At 37.0% G+C, this 15064-nt stretch overlaps 3 protein-coding genes and 1 non-coding gene across 7 annotated transcripts; 3 read left to right on the plus strand and 1 right to left on the minus strand.

The window, feature by feature from the left end:
* Positions 1–2327: 2327 nt before the first annotated feature.
* On the plus strand, positions 2328–2407 carry TRNAL-UAG. The gene has a single exon. It is a non-coding gene; the product is annotated as a tRNA-Leu (tRNA).
* Positions 2408–2873: 466 nt separating this feature from the next.
* Positions 2874–9372, plus strand: LOC113276065 (transcription factor MYB35-like). 4 transcript variants are annotated; one of them, XM_026525658.1, is made up of 6 exons: positions 4598–5243; positions 5340–5494; positions 5616–5821; positions 6551–6747; positions 6838–6967; positions 7378–9372. In XM_026525658.1, exons 4-6 carry the CDS (start codon positions 6615–6617, stop codon positions 8390–8392), a joined length of 1278 nt encoding a protein of 425 aa, XP_026381443.1. In that variant the 5' UTR covers positions 4598–5243; positions 5340–5494; positions 5616–5821; positions 6551–6614; the 3' UTR covers positions 8393–9372. The 4 variants fall into 4 exon arrangements, 3 of the variants coding, with proteins under 3 accessions (XP_026381443.1, XP_026381444.1, XP_026381445.1); XM_026525659.1 differs by having other exon boundaries at positions 5616–5671; XM_026525660.1 differs by having other exon boundaries at positions 5616–5671; positions 6579–6747.
* LOC113272757 (ubiquitin carboxyl-terminal hydrolase 12-like) lies at positions 5119–6010 on the plus strand. Its single transcript, XM_026522555.1, has 4 exons — positions 5119–5243; positions 5340–5494; positions 5616–5821; positions 5903–6010. The coding sequence occupies exons 1-4, from the start codon at positions 5119–5121 to the stop codon at positions 6008–6010; spliced, it is 594 nt and encodes a 197-aa protein (XP_026378340.1).
* Positions 9373–12923, minus strand: LOC113276064. Its single transcript, XM_026525657.1, has 9 exons — positions 12480–12923; positions 11643–11726; positions 11055–11537; positions 10786–10921; positions 10534–10696; positions 10309–10437; positions 9997–10191; positions 9766–9888; positions 9373–9677 (listed from the first exon to the last, which is right to left on the minus strand). The coding sequence occupies exons 1-9, from the start codon at positions 12667–12669 to the stop codon at positions 9570–9572; spliced, it is 1611 nt and encodes a 536-aa protein (XP_026381442.1). The 5' UTR covers positions 12670–12923; the 3' UTR covers positions 9373–9569.
* Positions 12924–15064: the final 2141 nt, after the last annotated feature.

Here is a 15064-nt window from a genome sequence, read left to right on the forward strand (position 1 = left end):
ATTAGAGACGTCAGAAAATAATTTGAATGTTGAATTATCAGAAATCTTAATAGTCACGGCATGTTAGTTTGAGCTTTGATTCTTTATACCATTATGTGGGAGCCCTTGAAGCAGGGGTGAAACCATGATTTCTAGGTTAGAAGTGCAAAAATTTGCTTTGGGTGTAATTTCTTTTTTATGGGGTGCAAAAAAACAAAATCGCCTTATAAATAAACTTATATCTTTAATTGATCCCAAATTAGGCTTTGGAGCCTACTGGGATGGAGGTACAAATGCACACCCTACACTGGACTGGACTGGCTCCGACCTGGAAGGAAAAGAATGGTCATATTCATGGAGAAAATATAAATCTTTAGATAAAATGTAAATTTTCAGTAAAATGTTTCATATGATAAAGTTGTAAACCAATCCTTTACTCTTGTGATCAGTGACAGTTCACTTTTTACTAGAGCTGCACGTGGGTCGGGTAGATCGGGTTTTAGCTAATACCAACTACCAACCCAACTATAGCGAGTTTTTATTTTCATAACCAACCCCGCACCCATAAATATCGGGCGGGTTTTTGACCCGCCCGCTACGGGTTGATCGGGTTCGGATTTAAACCCGCTTCAGATTGTAGTTTAATATTTTCTGCAAGTTTTCACCTGTAGTGTTTATATCTGTACCTGCTTTATATTCAATGATCGTTCACACACATATGTTTTAAAGTTTAAACATACTTCTTACTTAAGTTCTTAATTACTTAAAAAAATGAAACCATAAACATAAGTCTTCATTGTTAAGTTAAACAAGTACTGTGTACACTAGTACTTCCAATAAAAACAAGTTTAAACAGTACTACTACTTCAAAGTTAAGATTAAAACTTAAACAATAAAAGTTTGCAGACTAGCAATAAGTGACTCATGTCTCTTCTATCATCTTCAAGTCTCTCCTCCTAACAATTAGTTTTTTCAATGGTGTATATTTAATGGGTTTTTTCGGACGGGTTTTAGCTAATACCAACTATCAACCCAACTATAACGGGTTTTTATTTTCATAACCAACCTCGCACCCACAACGGGCGGGTTCGAATTAAAAACCCACAAGTTTAACGGGTTCGAATAAATTGAGCGGATCTTGTGCAGCTCTACCTTTTACATACTTTTTTCTCCTTTTAAGTTTATTTTCAAAAAGGAAAAGAAAATGAGGAAATTAATACGACTTCTTTTTAAGTTCATTTTCAAAAAGAGGAAAAGAAAAACATTACCACGGATAGGGCTGAACATGGTTTCGGTTTTTCGCTGGAACCGGACCAAACCAGACCAATTAGGAAGAAACCAAACCGAACCATTTACTAATGGATTGGTTACGGTGTAGAAAGTGGAAAACCGATAGTGTTGGTTTTGGTTTGGCTTGACCTCTAAAACCGAACCAAAAACCATTAGAAAACCGATTAATTTTTAAACTTAGTTTCTACCGTTAATTTACAAGTAGTAGATTCTACCCATTGATTTAGAGGATAAATAGAAACCCTAAATCTAATATTTCATTATGATACTCTCCCTCTTTCTCTTTCTTCTTCTCTCAGTCGCCTCCCTTCTCCACCCCCAACTACAGCCGCTGCTACTCGATTTTTTTCTTCCCGTCTTCCTTCTTTTTTATTTGTCAATAACTAAATTAAGATATATTATATATCTTCTTTTGATCTCTAGAATTAGAGCAAGTTTTAACTATTCTTGCTATTTTTTGTATTTTTTTTGTCTGTAAATTTGTGTAAACCAATACTATCGGCAACTACGATTTTTTTATCTGTAAATTTGTGTTTTTTTTTTTGGTTTGACATAATTATTGGTTAACCAAAAACCACTGGGACAAACCGAAACCAACTGGAACCATTTGGAAACCAAACCAATGGTTAATGGATTGGTTTGATTTAGATTTTTAGAAACCAATAGTATTGGTTTTGGTTTTGGTTTGGCTAGAAACCGAACCAAAACTGACCATGAACAGCCCTAACCACGGATCAACATACATTTGATAACGAGGAAAACGGCTTACCAACACACGAGCAAGTGGCCTGTTGCACAACATTTCGCATGATATGTTCGGTAGGGCCTTGTAAACTGCCGTTTGAGGACTTTCCCCACAAGAGTGTTTTAATTTGATTTATTCAATCACTACCCGCTAATACGAAGTCGTACAAGCAAGTCAGTTTGGCCGAGTGGTATTTTCGGCCACCGGTATTTTCAGTAGGGCCTTGTGAACTGCCGTTTGAGGACTTTCCACACAAGGGTGTTTTATTTGATTTATGCAATCATTAGCTGCTAATACGAAGTCGTATAACCAAGACAGTTTGGCCGAGTGGTCTAGGGCGCCAGATTTAGGCTCTGGTCCGAAAGGGCGTGGGTTCAGATCCCACAGCTGTCATTTTTTTTTATGGTACTTCTATAATAACGGGTCATCTGAAAGCTTCAGCAGCTATGCTCTTCTTTACATTTTAACTTACTCAAGACTCACTTCTGGTTGCGTCACTTAATTGCTTTAATGCCTTGTATGATATGACCAAAAAATGGCATATACCTTGTATGATATGACTAAAAAATGGCATAATAGGCTAACATAAGAATCCACACGATTTGAACCCTAAATCAAGAAGAGAGTGAGAGTTTATTGAATATATGAGAACAAAAAATGACGGTCTTAACAATGTATAATGCTAACGTAACTGCATTTTTAATAACATCAATAATCCATTATTTGATTGATTAATACAAAGTTTTAGAAATCTAGGGCGCCTCCATTGATCTTGTAAGCCAAATCTTTTGTCTCTACCACCTGTCGCAAATCAATGCCTAACTTTATCCATCAACTCTAAAGCCTATATATATGTATCCCCTTGCATTTCTAACCAGTTCAGAACAAACAAATTCAGTTGTCTAACAATCACTTAAACTAACTTCTTCTCCCATTTCCATGGCTAATAAAATTCCACACATGATGTTTCCGACTGTTAACAAATGTGCATCAATTGGCCGAGAAAAACAAACGGTTGTTGCAGACATGGATGGGACTGTACTCAGGGGACGCAGTTCGTTTCCATATTTTGCTTTAGTAGCTTTTGAAGCCGGAGGGATTCTCCGACTACTCGTTCTATTGTTGCTTGCTCCCTTAGCTGGGTTTCTTTACTACCTAGTTTCAGAATCCGCTGGAATACATGTTCTTATATTTGCAACGTTTACAGGAATGAAAGTTAGTGATATCGAGGCGGTGGCGCGTGCAGTTCTGCCAAAATTCTACTCTAATGATCTTCATCCAGAGACATGGAAGGTATTTTCGTCGTGTGGAAAACGGTGTGTTCTTACGGCGAACCCTAGAATTATGGTTGAGGCTTTTTTGAAGGATTATTTAGGTGCTGATATGGTACTAGGAACTGAGATAAATACTTATAAAGGTAGAGCTACTGGATTTGTATGTAGTCCTGGAATTCTTGTGGGGCAGAAGAAGGCTGACACTCTTATAGAATCTTTTGGAGAAACCATGCCAGATATTGGACTTGGTGACCGACACACCGACTTCCCATTCATGAGACTCTGCAAGGTTATATATTCTACAGAACGATTCGAGTCTGCTTTGACTTTGGTGCAACTTTCTTTTATAATATTCTCTGCAATTGAGGTTCTGACTTTGAGTTTCTTTAAACATGCAGGAAAGCTATGTAGTTCCAGCAAAACCAGAAGTTGAGGCAGTAAGTCGCGATAAATTGCCGAAGCCCATCGTCTTCCACGACGGACGACTAGTCCAAAAACCCACTCCTCTTATGTCATTACTCATAATCCTCTGGATTCCAGTAGGTTTAGTTCTTGCTATCCTTCGAATCGCAGCGGGTGCACTCTTACCTATGCACCTCGTTTATTATGCTTTCTGGGCACTAGGTGTTCGAGTTTACATTAAGGGAACGCCACCTCCACCTGCTAAGAAATCGACAGGTCAAACCGGTGTCCTTTTCATCTGCTCTCATCGTACTCTCCTCGACCCAATTTTCCTATCAACTGCACTTGGTAGTCCAATTTGTGCCGTTACATATTCTGTATCTCGGCTCTCTGAGATCATCTCACCAATAAAAACTGTCCGACTCACCAGAGACAGAGTGAACGACGCTGCCATGATAAAGAAATTGTTAAAAGAAGGTGATCTGGTTATATGCCCTGAAGGAACTACATGTAGAGAACCATTTTTGTTGAGATTTTCAGCGTTGTTCGCCGAACTTACGGACCAGATAGTACCAGTGGCAATGGCAAATAGGATGAGTATGTTTCATGGAACAACTGCGAGAGGATGGAAGGGTATGGATCCATTTTACTTCTTTATGAATCCGAGTCCGGCTTATGAGGTAACATTCTTGAATAAATTGCCCGAAGAGCTTTCGTGTAGTGCCGGAAAATCAAGTCATGAGGTGGCTAATTATATACAGAGGGTAATTGCTGCAAGTTTGTCTTATGAGTGTACTAGTTTCACTAGGAAAGACAAGTATAGAGCTCTTGCACGTAACGATGGAATAGTAGCTGAGAAACCAAAGGTTGCACCCAACAAAGTCATGGGTTGCTAAGGATTAAGAAATAGTCAACGTGTAATCAATCTCTCTCTCTCTCTCTTACATAGGAAGAGGGCATTTTTAATTTGATCAAATTCAAATATGAATGTTGTATTTCATCTATTCAAATGAACAAGTTTGTTTTGGAGAGTTGATTTGCCACAATAGATTTTTTGTTTTTGCTTTCATTTACAGTATCCAATTTTTGATGCATTGAATATTCTCTTTGAATAGTCAAGGAATCAAACAAAGAAAGAAGTTGGAGGAGCAGTAGACCGGAAAATAAGCAACATATGCACAAGTTTCATTTAAATTTAAAGGCATAGGTTTATCCTTTTTGAAGTTTGTGGTCAAAATATAAACTTTGAAATACTATACTAATGGACATTGATCTGTACGATGAACTTTTTCCAATGAATTCATTAGTCTCTAGATATACATTGAATTTAGTAGAACCTCGTTCCCAAACGTCTCTCCTGTTTTCTATTTAAGGAGTATAAAGCTACCTTGGAGCTCCTCTGTGTAACACTTCCTTCTCAAAGGTTTCATGGGAAGTCGGATAGTGGAGCTGCCTCCATATACGGAGTTCGTTTGGAGAATTGACAATATTTCGAAGTTGGCAACTTATATGGAACACTACTCTGACATTTTTTTGGTTGGTGATTGTGAATGGTAAATGCTATAACACACCTTCCCTTAACTTATTTTGCATCCATTTTTTCACTTGGTACAATTGTATAAAGATTTGCATATTATGTGGTTCCTTAGGAAGGTGTCAATTAATCCGAAGGGATATAACTACGGGGATGATGACCACTTGTCCATTATCCTTTGGCCAGTAGACGACTCATCCAAATTATCGTATGCCAAGTTCAGTTTCTCAGTTGTTAATCAAATCAATAGCGACGGCACAGTAATAGCAGGTTAACTCATTACTCGTTGGTTGTTCTTTCATTCGAAGTATATAGGTTTCGAGTTGAACATTTTAATAAACCGTTTCCTAACTAGTACTCCCATTAATATTCTAGTTATTATCTGTTGCAGATGGAGAATACGAATTCGCTGACGAAAATGGTCGGGGTTTCTTAAACTTTATGCCTGTAAGAGAACTCATCAATGATGAAGGTTATGTTGTGAATGATACTTGTATTGTAACTGTTAGGATTTCTTCTTGTAGAATGTTGGATAACTCAACAGATTATGAGGATGGTGATGAGGATGAGGAGGAGGAGGAGGATAAAGTGAATAAGGTAAAAAAGATTATGAAGTGGCTCTGGGAATCATAATACAAACACTTTACTGTAGTACTGTAACGTCGTCCATGCCGTAAGGACTTGAGCACAATGCAAGCTGTCAGGAATCAGTTCAATTTTAATGGATTTGGTCTTTATTTAGCTCATGTTTTGCCCAATAGTGGATTCAATGAAGTTATAGGTTGATGAAAAACAATTTAGTAATGGAATGGCTAAAAGATTATGATTATGAATAAACCATGGCTAGTCTCACTTAAAAATTAATAGGTAAATGAACCAACTTTTTGGCTTCTCGTGAGGCATTACTGTCAACTAAAATTTCATAAAGTATTGAGTACAATATTAGATGTGAGCTTAACCAAATAATTCACCCAAAATGAACCTGATTCAATGCTCTTGGAGCCAAGTATATGAGGTGTGCCTCTATGTGTGTGTGTGTGTGTGAAGTTTTGAGAGAGAGTATAGTAATTTGATATATTTCATGATTTTCATCTCAAACCGTTTTTTAGAGAAGATGACTCTATCATGCTCATGCAATTAGAGTTAAAATGCAAATTGAAAATCTCATGCATTTCTTGTTCTCACACTTGTTAAATGCTTAAACCCATCTCTCCCTCTCCTTCCTCACCCTTTCCCTTACTAGTACTTGCAAATATAGTGTCTAAATATTTACAACTTTGCTGCAATCATCATAAGATTTGATCTTGTCACCCTTCTTCTCATTAGCTATCTCTCTTAATCACGGAATCTCAAGCGAAAACTTTTTTGAAGACAATTTACACTATACATCATGGGAAGACCTCCTTGTTGTGACAAAACGAACGTAAAAAGGGGTCTTTGGACTGCTGAAGAAGATGCAAAGATACTCGCTTACGTATCAAGGCATGGTACCGGTAACTGGACCGCTGTCCCGAAAAAAGCAGGTTATCTTATTATAAATGACTACACATACGACCTTCAATTTTTGATATTTTAGTTACATGTTTGATTTGTATCTGTATTTGAGATTGCAGGACTTAAAAGATGCGGGAAGAGCTGTAGATTGAGGTGGACAAACTATTTAAGACCTGATCTCAAGCATGACACTTTTACACCTCAAGAAGAAGAACTGATTATTAGGCTTCATGCAACCATAGGTAGCAGGTGGGTGGCTCTCTTTCTTTCTTGGTTTCCTTGCTTTACTTCTTCTTTAAATTTTTGTGTTTCTGTCAAGATTTTCCTTTTTGTGTGTGCCAAAGAACTTATAAGGGTGTAGGCGAGTTTTCGTTATGATTTTTCGAGCCCGCCAATCTTTGATAAGATTTTTGATACCATTAGTTAACGTCATCTGGATCCAGATGTTTCTAGGACCATTTTCAAATATATTTTTCCCTTTTTCTTATGTTTGTCCTTTAAAGAGAAGCAGGAAAAGCTTATGTCATGCAAGTAAGAGAAAAGTAAAACAACCTTAACTTCCAATGTATGACATATGATGATGCAGATAGACACAAAATATTAGGGTACTACCTAAGTTCAGTTACTGATGCAGTCAACATGACTTTCCTTTGTTGCAGGTGGTCTCTCATAGCAAACCAGCTTCCCGGAAGGACAGATAATGATGTCAAGAATTTTTGGAACACTAAGCTAAGGAAGAAACTACAAGAAATGGGAATAGACCCAGTTACCCATAAACCCATTTCTCAGATCATTATAGACTATGGTAACATCAGTGGACTGCCAAACAAAACAACAAGGTTTGGATCGCTGAATCGAGATTTAAGGAATGCGTTTATGTCCACAAAACCAGAACCAGTTTCATCTTCAGTTACACAAGATCATTCCATTTCTAACATGACAAGTAATAATACTTCAACGGGTGTGGATATCAAGACACCAAAAATGGAACCAACGCCAGAAATGTCTTTTAACAACTGTCGTTCATCATCATGGGATCTTTTAGCTCAAATTCATGCTATGCAGCTAGTTACAGGATCTTCAAATAACTGCAACAAGAACAAGGAGATTGTTCAGCCTAATTACTTCCATGAAGGCTCATCCTCCTCTTCATCAGCTTCTTCTTCTAATATCATTAACAATCAGGCAGGGTCATCATCGCCACCACCATCTTATCTTCTGAACCCTCAGTCATCTTTAGTGCCAACAACTGAACCTTCATCTCCATTGTTTAGTTGGAGTGAGTTCCTTCATGAAGATGCATTTCTTCCTTCTGATCAACAACAACAACCGCAGCAGCAGCAACAAAAACAAGATCTTCAATGGATGTCATATTCGAATGGTTCTTCATCAATTCAAGCACAGCATGAGATGCCTAAAATGGAGAACTTCAAGAATGTGGATGAACAACGTACTTCCAATGGAGTTAGAGAAATGGGTAATGGTAATTTCAATTATATGGGTCAACAAACAAGTTATCATCCTGTGGTTAATGGTATGGCAGGCGAAGCAGCGACTGGCATTGGACCATCTTCGGCTTCTAATAACTCATTTGTTAAAGGAATCTTAGATCAAGAGATTCATGACAGTGAGATGTTGTGGGAATTCCCTAGTCTTTTTGATGACTCATATTAATGAGCCTGCTTATTTCAATTCAGCATTCCTAATTATAGGATCAACCAATGAGCCTGCTTTAAGTAGTTAGTAGTTCTGTGTGGTCTAGTAGCAGTAGTAGTACCAAACTGGTTGCCATTTCATAAGTTATTAAAAGATGTTCTATTGGTAAATTTGTTGTTGTTATGATGCTACTAAATTTGGTTAGAGAGAGGATTACCCTCACACATAATTGCAGGGCTAGAATGGTTTCTAAATGAATGGCCAACTACTAACAAATATTAGAGAAAATTACAACCACAACTTATCCAAAAACAGTCAATTGAGAAAGAAAGAAAGAAATCCTTGGGGAGGAGCAGATTATACAAAAATATTCACCCAAAGACAGAAATTTTTCAGGAAAGAAACAAAGAGGTGGGGAAGATTGTCTATGGTTACATTGCAGAGATCATCAACTTCATTCCGGAGGCAAGGTTCTTCCGGACTTATATGGAACGATCGCCTTCAAGTTTTTGATTTGCAAACTTCATCAGTGCCAAGTTCTGCAATTGGTGCTGAGAATTTCCAAGACAGAGGAAACATGTCACCACGTTCATTTTCTTCTTCCTCTGAACCAACAACACCAACAACTTCTACACCTTCCTCGGCCAAGTCACAGAAATGTGGTCTATCATGTGTTTTTGGAAGGTGCATCGGATCTCCTAAAGCAACCTAAAAGTAATTAAACATTTTTAACTCCTTTCCAATGGGAAGGTGCATGTACATAACAATTGCCTTGATATTTCTTTTTTGTTTTTGTTTTTGTTTTTGTTTTGTTAGAATGACTTTTTCCCTTTAATCAATTCACGGATGAACATGCAAGGATGCAATGCCTTGTCTGGGACCTGTCTGGGGGTATGTAACGAATCTGTGTGTCATCCCCAGTTAAACTAGGGTGTCCCTGTAAGCATTTTTCTGAGTGCAAAATCTCAGATTTGCAAGGATCATTACTGCTTATGTCATCTCTGTTTTAAGTAATTCATCAGATTTTCACAAGCTAAAGACTTCTTACACATTTATCACCCATGAACGCAGAAATGCAAAATGCAAGGGTAGTAAACATGGCATTACAGATGAATACTTTTAGCATAATATATAGCTTTAGTACAGAAATACCTCTTTATTTGAACAAAATGCTTATAATATTTTGGCATTTTTTTCATAGAGGTTCTTGAGTTAACCCTAATTGTTGATAATTCTTGTAATCAAGCCCATTTAATCGTACACAACATAAGACCTGCTCTGGCAATTCCTCGGCTTTGTTTCCCTGTTCTAACAAAAATGGACTACATGACTACCAAAAAACTCAACCAGTTTAATTTAACCGTCATTCTTTTAGTGCCGCAAAAGATTACCTGAATTGTCAAGCCAACATCCAAAACACACATCTTTAGTCTCTCTTGGAACGTTCCAAACCCTTTACGGGATATGTAACTAAATCTGTGGATATCGACATCAACCTCGAAATAATTTTCTCCCTGCAGAAAATTTGGAGTTAAAATGAATGAGTCCTGGGATAATTCCTTTTTGGAAATATGTAACCGACTAAATGGATATTCTATATAACCAGTTGATCAAACACTTGCCAAGTAAAATTCATGCTGAGGACGTGAAAGAACAGGTTTCTCATTGTATGCGTTCATAAGCTTCCTCTCAGCTGCACCTAACTGAAGGTCCTCCACATTTGCTACACGGCCCAAGATTTTTAACCTTTCACGAACTGGTAATATTGTATCCATAGTAAAACCTTTGACCTTTTCAACTTCATCGTCGATTATCCTCTGATGCAAAAAAAATAAAAGAAAAAAGAGAGACTGGAATAAGGAACTGATAAGGAAGCAGGTTGCACATCAATAAGAACTAAAATCCAAACATGCAAGGTCAAAGCTTCATCATACTCTGAGATTTTCTTGAAAATGAGGAGCCATGTCTTTTGCATAAGTTTCGGAGATTTTGAAGTATAAAACAACGTTCATTCCCTCCCCATCTATATCACCCGAAAAGATAGATGCAGGGTATAATGGAACCTGCAAAATCAAGAGTGCATTAGACAAAAGACAACATGAATAATATTGAATAGACCATGAGTTTAAAGCATGGTCAAACCTATAGGTCGTCAATACCTGGACATTAACAATAAGAATTGATGGAACCTTTCCAGATGTATTAACAACAGGAAGTTCCACAAACCGTGCAATATGATCAACTTTCCGCGGCGATAGATAGACATCAACACCAAACGGATAATATGCAGCAAAATTTGGGGCAAGAACCTTCTTTTTATCCCTGTCACACATATCAAGCAAGCTAAGACGAAATCTAAAGTAGCAACTGAAAAGGTTTGTAATCAATAATCCAATTAGACAACTTTTTACCTGAAATAGTTCTCCGCCCGGACTTTGAAACTGCCAGGATCAATATGTGACCAACAATCTAACATTTTCTTATCAATCGGACAAAACGGAACTTGAGAACCCGCAATTGGCCTTTCTATGACGGTCTTTGCTATAACTGAAAGGATAGGAGGACTATTAGTATAAAAGCTATCGAGTAATTATTTAGAATTTGGAAGCAGTAACAAGTACGTATGAAGAAAAAAAATCTAACACTCGAATGACAAAGAAGCTGAATCTGCGGTACTCACATAATGCTGAACTGGAATTAGCATCCCTCCATTTGAAGGAAAGTTTCAAGCTTGCCTTTCTCCGCATGCTTGGTGGACCAGGGCTCAGAGATCTTCTTTTATCAACTGAGGAAACAGTTGAAGCAAGACAAGGTAAACAATTATTTGGAAGAATGCCACAATTATCAAGAATTCCCCCTGTCCCTCTGTCAATGCTTTCATCCACCAACTGAGTAGAGATTTCATCGTGTGAAACATGTCGCTTCGCACCAGTTGAAGGGGCGTCCGACATTGATTCATGATCAACATCACTTGAATGAGAAACCCGAGCATTTACATTTTTAGCATTCTCACCTATGGAATTTCTTTGAGCATTTCCTATAGATGGCTCTCTTTGCTTATGTCGCTTGTCGGTTGAAGGTCTTGATGTACTATCAGTTTGGTCATCTCTCAGGGACGAACTGGATATAGATGCAACTTCACATCCATTAACGGACAAAGCATCTAACATTAAAAATTGTGCAGAAATTAGAAAATAGACATAATCAAACATCCAAAAGTCCACACAAAGAAACAACATTCGGAGTGCTCTCTTATAATTTAGCTTACCATCCGGGACACTTTGATAATCCTCTTCACAGTCAGACTCAAATACCGCTGCAGAATCAAACCATGCCTCCTCAGTACTTCCCCCTGGTATATCGCATCATAACATAAACCACATTAACATCTCACACAGAAGAACAACTATACTTTTCATAAACATTCTTTCGCAATCCATTGAGATTTCCGCACAAGTCTTTCATTAGAAAAAAATACAACACCTAACCATGATTACACAAATATAAGTTGAGAGTTCAGACAGACAGAGTTTCTAGGGAATGCAATAACATTATTGCTCAAAATCAACCAGCTCTATTAAGCTTAACTTTATCTTAACACGCCCAGTAAGTAACTACCAACATAATCCAAATCTCATGGTCCATAATGATGGGTTTGCCTTAATACTCTACTTAAGTTAAACCCAAACATGAATTACAGTACTAATGCACTCCTAACCGCCAAAAGAAAGTGATCGAATCCAACAGCATGGATCGGCATAAAAGAAGTAACCTATATAACTGGATCACAAAAATGTGGATAAGGAAGTGAGATTTTTGTTTTTTAAAGTGATCCACATTGAATCAAATAACAAGTGCAAGTATATCCAGATTATGTTAACATGGGCAGCATTTCAATAAAGTTACTATCAACTACTTAAACAACAATACTACTGGTACCACCTCAACTTTTTTGTACTCTCCCCCTAATCATCTTCACATTTTCTATTTTTACCCATAAAATTTTCGGACTACTATATTTAGTAATTATTCACCCTAACCAAAGAAAAATGAAAAATCAGAAATTTGTGTATTAAAACATAAAAGAAAAGAAAAGTATAATAACCTTGAAAATTAACGCTGAGATTAGATCTCGATCGATGATTATTTGGAATTGCTGATTTATTAGTATTAATATCAAGTGATAAATTATCGTGATGATCAGATTTTCTTCTTCTTCTTTTTCCATTCTTTGATCTAGAAGACCCTCTTCTTCCTACACACCCCTGTGTACTTCTTGATACACATCCTCCCATTTTTCTCCAAATTCAATCAAAATTTCCCATTCAATCAAATTTAAACATGGGTTATATGCTTAACCAATCAATCTGAATACCAAAAAAAAATTCAATAAATTACAGCTTGACGTAAGTTATAAGAGAGAAGAGAGTGATAAAGAAAGAAAGAAAGAACAGAGAGAAGCTGTACATTCAACAACAACAATTAACACTCTTTCTCTCTCTAAGGAATTTACTCTTTAGAAACTCTCTTGGTTTCATCAAGTAGCAGTGGGGATGAAATCACTATTGAAAGTCAATTAAAACTGGAACCTTGACGGCAGTTGCCTAATGTACGAACGTGGGACCTACTGTTTTATGAAGACCACGTGGACTGAAAGACATCGTAATGGATTCATTGTCGCAGGTGTATACGGCCTCCACGTGTGACGAGGTTATTATCTTCAGGTGGGACCTACAATTATACAGTGAACGACGAGCTCACGTGGATTGCCTTTTTGCCTGCTACAAATTCGCACCACTGCTCAAGGAATTACTGGAGACTGTATGGAGACACGTAACACACGTATCACGTTTTGGTAAAAGGTGGTCTTTTTTTCTCTGCTCACTCGTTCTAGAAGTGAAGTGTTTTTTCTTGAGTCGGTGTCTGAATGATTGAGTCGACTGCTAGCACATAGTCTGTTTTCTCATTTTTGGGATCTGGACAATGTAACAAGTGCTGCAGATGTTTTAAACTTTCAGTTGATCTTTTCTCGAGGGCTGCTCAAAACATGTTTAGGCATAATATTTTTTTTTAAACATTGGAAATCAGCAACATCTTTGACCAATTTTTATCATCAATGAGTGAAGAGAAAATTGCAATAGATAACCATATTTACCATCTCCATCAGGGACATAGCTTGCTATTTAAGTTATATTGATTGAATCTTCGTGACATGAATATTCAGTAGAATCATTTGCTCGCTAATAGATGCAATTCCTTCGTGAACTAAAGTTAAATTCATCCAAAACATCATTTACATACATCAAAATAATGACGTGAAGTTGAATTCAGGCGAGTCGATGGGAAAGTTAAAATATCCGCTGAAATGTTTACCGAGTTGAATCAAATAGATTTAAACGCTTAACCTGGTAAGCATTTTTTTAATCAGGTATCTTTGACTCGAACAAAGAATCAAACAAGAGAAAGATAGAAACCCGAGCAGATTTGGAAACTGATTCAGAACCGAATCAGATTCAGGTGCCGACGTAGCAAGACCAAACAGGCAGTCACTCGGCTCCTGATAAGGGGTGGCGATAAGCCTGGAATATACTACTAGTACATGGTACTACCCTACACTGTTCCTAGCCATTTACCAATGCTAGCTAACATACGTGGTACTAATATCTTTTTCGGCCCCACTACGAAAAGGAAAGTAAGACGCCTGCGGAATGTGGCGTATAATTAACGTTTGGTGTCGAGTCTGTCGACCTAGACAACTTTCACTCTACAAAACATCCTATTCAATGGTACAATTCAATTCTAAGGCCTTAATTCACGACCTAACACTCTATAATGCATCACTTCAATATATGATGTGCAAGCTCATTATAGAGAACTTTGGGTCTGTTTTAGGCCCCACTTCTAAATAAGATTTGGCTTATGCTAAGTTGCCAACTACCACAGTTAGCAAAATGTTCAAAGCTAGTTCATTACTTGATTTGGTAGTGTATCATATTATTGGCTACTTTGTACCAATTTCTTGATTTCATCTAAAACAGTTCACATTATGGAGCGGCAGGAAGACAAAGCCCGATGGCCCTCATTCACAATATTCAAAGTAAAGCAAAACTTTGGAAGGGGTTAGGTTTTGCGGATTTCAGTTCCAAATCACATAATGTGTATTGATCATGCAAGAGTGATTCCAAAATTTTAAAAAATACGGTAAAAAATAGAGGAAAAAATAGAGACAACGAAAAACCATTATACGATTTACTTTCGATTCAAAGTTCAATCCTCTTCCATAGGGAACAAATTTCACAAGATTTCTTCATGTCACGACTCTTTTGTTTGGGTTTCCAAGTCAAAAGGCACAACAGCTAGTTTAATAAAATGCACGAGTCAATCTTTTATCTAATTTCTTTTGACATAAAGAATTATTTACAAATTAACCAGTAACAAAATTATGATCCCCGAATAAAAGATTACGTATTGATGCTAGAAAGTTATTATATCTTTCCATATTGTTTTTGCTACTTCTGACTAGCTTGGAAATACCATCTGGAACTAAGTTATCATCTCTGCTAATAAATGAGAATCGACAAAAACTAGATAAATACTTAGAAATTTTATTTCATTAACTAAATTCATATTTTTCCCATTAAATAGTTGGGTTGTTTTCTAGAATTGACTCAATAATTAATATCTCATCAG

The sequence above is a fragment of the Papaver somniferum genome, chromosome 4 (assembly GCF_003573695.1).
Source record: "Papaver somniferum cultivar HN1 chromosome 4, ASM357369v1, whole genome shotgun sequence".
Taxonomy (NCBI): Eukaryota; Viridiplantae; Streptophyta; class Magnoliopsida; order Ranunculales; family Papaveraceae; genus Papaver; species Papaver somniferum.

Bases quoted from the DNA above. Each gene is read 5' to 3' on its own strand.
- LOC113272757 (XM_026522555.1), top strand. From the start codon at position 5,119: ATGGGAAGTCGGATAGTGGAGCTGCCTCCATATACGGAGTTCGTTTGG. The intron at 5,244-5,339 runs GTAAATGCTATA...GTGGTTCCTTAG, and splicing joins TTGGTTGGTGATTGTGAATG to GAAGGTGTCAATTAATCCGA. The intron at 5,822-5,902 runs GTAAAAAAGATT...CCATGCCGTAAG, and splicing joins AGGAGGATAAAGTGAATAAG to GACTTGAGCACAATGCAAGC.
- LOC113276065 (XM_026525658.1), top strand. From the start codon at position 6,615: ATGGGAAGACCTCCTTGTTGTGACAAAACGAACGTAAAAAGGGGTCTT. The intron at 6,748-6,837 runs GTTATCTTATTA...TTGAGATTGCAG, and splicing joins CGCTGTCCCGAAAAAAGCAG to GACTTAAAAGATGCGGGAAG. The intron at 6,968-7,377 runs GTGGGTGGCTCT...CCTTTGTTGCAG, and splicing joins CATGCAACCATAGGTAGCAG to GTGGTCTCTCATAGCAAACC.
- LOC113276064 (XM_026525657.1), bottom strand. From the start codon at position 12,669: ATGGGAGGATGTGTATCAAGAAGTACACAGGGGTGTGTAGGAAGAAGA. The intron at 10,192-10,308 runs GTATGATGAAGC...TTTTTGCATCAG, and splicing joins ATTTTCAAGAAAATCTCAGA to AGGATAATCGACGATGAAGT. The intron at 9,678-9,765 runs GTAATCTTTTGC...TTGTTAGAACAG, and splicing joins ATGTTGGCTTGACAATTCAG to GGAAACAAAGCCGAGGAATT.